This window comes from Lynx rufus, unplaced genomic scaffold (genome assembly GCF_022079265.1).
Source record: "Lynx rufus isolate CCGP_SWC_20201006 ecotype Redwood Valley unplaced genomic scaffold, mLynRuf1.p SCAF_4, whole genome shotgun sequence".
In the NCBI taxonomy this organism is placed as follows: Eukaryota; Metazoa; Chordata; class Mammalia; order Carnivora; family Felidae; genus Lynx; species Lynx rufus.
Window position 1 is genome coordinate 63,453,876 of NW_025814856.1, and position 6,000 is coordinate 63,459,875.

Consider the following 6,000-nt stretch of genomic DNA (forward strand, 5'->3'; position numbering starts at 1 on the left):
GTGGGAGACGTTGGTTAGAAGCCCATTGTACAGATGGGCTGGGGGGCCCCGGTCGCACAGTGAGGCTCCCTCCAGGACATCGGCCGAGCTGTGCACTTGATGGACAGAGGCCGGGCAGGCATGGAACCTCGAATTACCTCCCCAGAGATAACAAGGGTCTGGTTTCCCTGTGTCGTGCAAAACTGTGACCCGGTATTTCTCACACTGAGCGAGTGTGCATCACACACAAGCCTCTGCATCACTCACAATAGCACACGTAACTGGGCTCCCTGGACCCAGGAGCTGTGAGGCCTTTTTTCCCAGCAACGTCTAGGTGATGCTGATGTCTGCATCTAGGTAGCACCCTTCATGGTGCTCTGTGCCTGTGCTGATGGGGCTCTGTTCTCTGGCTGCAGTTCGTGTGTGTCGGGGGAAGCCCCACCCGGATGGAAGCGTTCACCAAATACATGGCCAAGGAGCTGGGCCTTGACCACCCAGGTGCAGAATATCCCAACATCTGCGTGGGGACTGACCGCTACGTCATGTTCAAAGTGGGCCCCGTGCTGTCTGTCAGCGTGAGTACCTGCCCTGACGGTGGGCTCGGGCCTGGGGCTCCGCAAGCCCCCTGTCACCCCCGCCTCCTGCTCTCTGCACACACACAGGCCTGGTCCCCTCGACACCTGTTTATGCTGTCGGGCTGGGGGCAGGGTGAGACGTCTCTAGCAGCGTGAACCGTCCAGAGCACTCCAGTGTGTGGAGACGGTGTTCAGTTCCAGATAGTTCGTGGAGGCAGAAGCTATGCAAGGTCACACGTGACCAACATAGGTGCGAGAGCTCGCCCCAGCCTTGGGAGCAGCGCCTGTGCGTGTGTGGGCACTCGGGAGGGGCTTCGTGGGAGATGTGCCCTAGGAGGGCCTCTGAAATAGACCAGCGAGGTGGCGGGCACCCAGTAGCCAAGGGACCGGCCGTTACTTTTTGAGGCAGAAGCAGAGAGCGCAGGGAGAGAAGCAGGACATGTAAAACTGTGACAGTTGTGTGTGGCGTGGGCATATGTGCAGCGTCTCCGGCCGGTGGGGACGCTCGTTACCTGGCGCCTAAGTAGCGGGCTGTTGCTTCCCCGCCAAGCCTCCATTTCCTGGGCTGCTACCTGCTTCGCAGATGTGGGGACCAGCTGTGCGACCCCCTCATGCAAACGTTTGCATTTCCCAAAGTGTCAATAGTTTTAATTAATTAGTTTATTTATTTTGAGAGAGAGAGTACAGGGGAGGGGCAGAGAGAGAGGGGGATCCCAAGCAGGGTCAGTGCTGGCAGCACAGAGCCCGATGTAGGGCTCGAACTCATGAACCATGAGATCATGACCTGAGCCGAAGTCAAGACTCGGACGCTCACCGCACTGAGCCCCCCCAGGCGCCCCAGTAGGTTTTAGGTTTATACTTGGAAGGTCATGTCGTCTCCCTGCCGGCGCGCGATGCACAGAGAGCGTCCCGGCCGCCCCCTCGCCCCGCCTCCTGCCCCCCCCCCCCCCCCCCCCCCCCGTAACGCAACGTCCCTCCCGGTTCTAGCACGGCATCGGCATCCCTTCTACCTCAGTCATGCTGCACGAGCTCATCAAGCTTCTGTACCACGCCCGCTGCTCTGACGTCACTGTCATCCGCATCGGCACCTCGGGTGGGATCGGTGAGTGTGCCGAGGGCCTCCGCCCAGGGCCAGTGTCCCCCCTGCAGACCCAGTGTGGGGCGGGCTTGGGTACGAAGAGCCCTCTACCCGGCTTTGTTCAAGGAAGCTCTCTGGCAGGAGGCACGAAGAGAAGCTCTCGTTGTTTCCGGTTCGGCCGGGACCACTAGGCCCAAGTAGGTAGCGGAAGGGCCCTAAGCCCAGCGTGTGCAGAGCCTCGTCCTTTTGGGGGCGACCGTGGAGTCTCCTTGTCTGCCTGCCTCTCTCCGTGCCTTCTAACCTCTTCTTCTCTGCCTCTCTTCTGTCCCCTGCACTCCCCAATCCCTGCAAGGATTCAAGCACCTTAGGAGAAAACCAACAGGAAACTCAAAGACAGAGATGGAACCCAAAGTTAAGATAAGTGTCCTTAAGTTGCCTAAAGGGTCCCCAGGCCAACCTGAACGGGTTTTGTTTTGTCCCTGACAGCCACAAAGAGAACAAAGAGAACAGGATGTTGTAAGAAAGCCAAGGCTGAGTTCAGAGCCAAGGCCCCTGGGGCACATTTGCTTTATAGAAGCTGATCATTCTCTGACTCAGACATTCCCGCCCTGTGCCCCTGTGCCTGGTGGGCGTCTCCCTGCGGGGAACTGCCTGGGGGGCTTGGAGCCCAGAGGAGCCTATACCGGCTGTTACTGGTTCTGCCCTGCACGTATGGGGTTGTGACCTCTCCTGGACTGACCGCAGTTCTGGAATTTAGGTTTTCTGACCAGGGGCGGAGACTGCAGTAGACCCCAAATCTTCTGGATGCATTATCCCGTTTTCTCATGTATACAGACAGATTGATGTGTAAATACCGGTGCTTGAAGGATTAGAAGTCAATGTTTAAGCTGTTCTCAGGGAAAAGTACCCGTGCCTGAGTGATTTTGGTCTCGGCCCTGGTGCCATCCGCCAGATGGATACTCACAGCGTGTGCACATCACACCAGCGTCTGCCAAAGACCCTAAAGATCTGAGTTTCTGAGTTCTTGCTCTGGAGGGATTTTTACAGTTGATGATCAGAGAGCGTGGTGGAACACGTGGTGTCGATTTTGAGTCCCCTAAAATAGCCCCATAAAAACAGCCACTAGAGAGCCGACCCAGACCCCAGATGATGCTGGTGACAACGCATGGTGTGGCATCTCCACGAATTCCAGCCAGCATAAGGGTGGTGGGCGGGTGCCGGGGCACCACTCGGGAAGAAGCACAAGGTCGTGAGAACAGACAGCCCCCCTCCCCCCCCCCCACGTAGCCAGCAGGGACTCTGAGGAAGGGGAGGGGCTCAAACACCCCAGCTTGAGGGTGACTGGACATCAGGAACGGCATGAACTCCCCAGGCTAATGAAGGAAGGAGAGCGCTGAGCACCATTCAGTTTCAACCCCAGCGTGGGACCAGCTGCAGAGAGGAGGGTCTCGATGACCAGGAGGGACCAAAACAGCATGGGAGAGAAAGTCCAGATAAACATGCAGGGGCGGAGGACATACTTTGTAATGTTTCATGAAAACAGCCACTCTGGGGGCTCTAGAACCATCCACTGGTTTCCTCCTCCTCCATTCCTAATGTTTAGGAAACCCAGTTTCCCATTCGGATAAGTATCAGGAAAGGCTCGTGGTCAAATCCCACATGAAGCTATTGTAAGATCAAGGAATGAGAGCCGAGGAATGACCCTACAAATAGCAAATACCCCAGGAAGGTGTGCCCGGAAAGCATTCGACGTGGAACCTAGTAATACACGGATGAAAGGAAAGCAGGATCGGTTGGGAATCGGTCGTTGCCGGAGCTGGGTTTGGGACGCACAAGATTTCTTGCCTATGTTTGTAGTTCCTTGAAATATTAAATAATGAGAAAGCACAAAACTGGGACCAGTTCGGCACATTGTGGTCACCTGAGCGGTGGGGTGCCAGTTACAGAGTGGCGGCTGGAAGGCACGGCACATCAGGCAGGGACAGGGCCTCCTGGCAATTTCTTTTTCTTTGCTCTTCGCTCTTCCATATTCTCTGCCTCTATCATCAGAAAAAGAAAAGAAAAATGCTAATGTCGTACCTCAGTCATCAGAAAAAGAATTTGATGCAGAAAATCGATCCTTAGCGATTTCTTCTTCGAACAGTACAGGGCGTCCCGGTATTTTCTGGTGTAGATGGGTCATTTTCCTTTCTGCTCTGCGGTGCCCTCCCTGTCTGCCCCGTGTGGCCATGACGTCTGCTTCTCCCTCCAGGTTTGGAGCCTGGCTCTGTGGTCATCACCCGCCAGGCGGTGGATGCCTCCTTCAAGCCCGTGTTCGAGCAGATGGTCCTGGGGAAGCGGGTGGTTCATAGGACACACCTGGATGAGCGGCTCGCGCAGGAGCTGATGCAGTGCGGTGCAGACCTGCGGGAGTTCCCCACGGTCCTGGGGAACACCATGTGCACCTCTGACTTCTATGAAGGTGATGGGGACGGGCCTGGCCTCCCGGGGGTGGGGGCGGGGGGCTCCTGCACGGGGGAGGGTCTCCGTCAGTCCTGGGCTCCTGTCTCTTCAATGTTTCCATGGTGCTCATAGCGCTCTGCTTATGAGTGGGCGGTTTGGGCTCCAGGGCGGGCAGGGCCTGGGGGGATCCAAAGTGTCCCCGTGTCCCGGCGGGAAGCATGTCGCAGGCACGCAGTAGGCGCTTACTGCGTGCAAGTGGTGAGCACACCCAAGTCAATGCTGGCACGTCTCCATGTGTCTTCAGGGCAAGGGCGTCTGGACGGTGCCCTCTGCTCCTACTCAGAGAAGGACAAGCAGGAGTACTTGGAGGCGGCCCACGCGGCCGGCATCCGCAACATTGAGATGGAGTCTTCGGTCCTGGCTGCCATGTGTGGCGCGTGCGGCCTCCAAGGTGGGTGAGCATTTGGTCACGGGGGTCCTTCCTCCAGGGCTCAGCCTCCAGGCCCCCGTCCGGGCCCTCCTCCTGCCCCCACCACCCACCAGCCCCGAGGCACGTGTGGACGGGTTGGCATCGTCCAGCCCTGTGCTCAGACACCCTTGACCGTCACACAGTCTGCTGCAGGGCCCACAGGAGCCCCCGGGCCTCTAAGTGGGGTGAGAAAGACCCACCTCGGCTCAGGTCAGGAAGCTGCCAGCGCAGCTGAGGGTTCCACCCCCGAGTTCCTCGTGTCCCCGGCAGGGTCCAGCTCTGCTTTCCAGAATCCCCGGAAGCCTGGCCTTGGAAGGCAGGATAGGGCTCCTCCCACCCTGAGCCAGTCCTGGGATTTGCTCGAGAGCTTCCTTTGGAAGTGAAGGCTGAGGGGGTTGATCCTGCGGGGACAGCAGAGGGGACGCCTCGGCCGGGGTCAGCAAGGCAAGCTGGAAACCCAGCACTTTATGTGGATGTGGCGTTTGGTCTCTGCAGTGGCCGTGGTCTGTGTCACTCTGCTGAACCGCCTGGAAGGGGACCAGGTCAACAGTCCTCATGAGGTGCTGGTCGAGTACCAGGAGCGGCCACAGCGCCTGGTGGGTCACTTCATCAAGAAGCGCCTCGCGGCTGCCGGAAACCCTCGGGATCTCTGAAGACGCCAAGTTGCAGTTGCTATAAATAAAATCAGCACCCGGGCACCAGGCTGGCTCAGCTCTCAGGGTCCTGAGTTTGAGCCCCACGTTGGGGATGCAGATTACTGAAATAAATAATCTTTTAAAAAAATCACCTTCAAAATCTCCTTTTGTACGTCTTTGTGCTCATTTTAAATTTTGGAATTTAGGGAATTGGATCGTATTTCAGAGGCAAAGAATCCTGCATTAACGACACAAGTGGCTTTTTTTAATGTTTATTTGTTCTGAGAGAGAGAAAAAACGTGAGTGGGGGAGGGACAGAGAGAGGGAGAGAGAGAATCCCAAGCAGGCTCTATGTTCAGCGCAGAGCTGGAGTGGGGCTCAAACTCCTGAACCGTGAGATCATGACCTGAGCTGAAATCAAGAGTCGGAGTGAGGCAGCCCCCGCCCGGGTCTGGTGTAGGATCAGGCAGTGCGGAAGGTCTGTGTAGATGCTGATTTTCTGAGGCAGGTGCCAGCTGTGCGTCGGGGCCAAGGGCTTTCCAGCCCCCCAAGACTCAGAGGGGATGTGAGTCTCCTAAAGCTGTGGTTAAAAATGTCCCCGTATACGGGCGCCTGGGAGGCCCAATCGGTTAAGCATCCAACTTTGGCTCAGGTCATGATCTTACAGTTCATGGGTTCGAGCCCCACGTGGGGCTCTGTCCTGACAGCTGGGAGCCTGGAGCCTGCTTCGGATTCTGTGTGTCTCTCTCTCTGTCTCAAAAATAAACATTTAAAAAAATAAATAAAAAAGAAAGCCACACAGCTGAGGTTGGACCTGAGGCC

The 6,000-nt window shown here is 56.9% G+C and overlaps 1 protein-coding gene across 2 annotated transcripts in view; it reads left to right on the forward strand.

Moving 5' to 3' along the window:
- UPP1 (uridine phosphorylase 1) overlaps nucleotides 1-5,325 on the forward strand; it is a 29,000-nt gene extending 23,675 nt beyond the window's left edge. For both annotated transcript variants that reach the window (XM_047094556.1, XM_047094555.1), the window contains 5 exons: nucleotides 396-554; nucleotides 1,542-1,656; nucleotides 3,884-4,093; nucleotides 4,379-4,525; nucleotides 5,039-5,325. In XM_047094556.1, the coding sequence (XP_046950512.1) occupies nucleotides 426-554; nucleotides 1,542-1,656; nucleotides 3,884-4,093; nucleotides 4,379-4,525; nucleotides 5,039-5,196 (759 nt within the window). In that variant the 5' untranslated portion in view covers nucleotides 396-425 and the 3' untranslated portion in view covers nucleotides 5,197-5,325. The remainder of the gene's footprint in view (nucleotides 1-395; nucleotides 555-1,541; nucleotides 1,657-3,883; nucleotides 4,094-4,378; nucleotides 4,526-5,038) is intronic.
- Nucleotides 5,326-6,000: the final 675 nt, after the last annotated feature.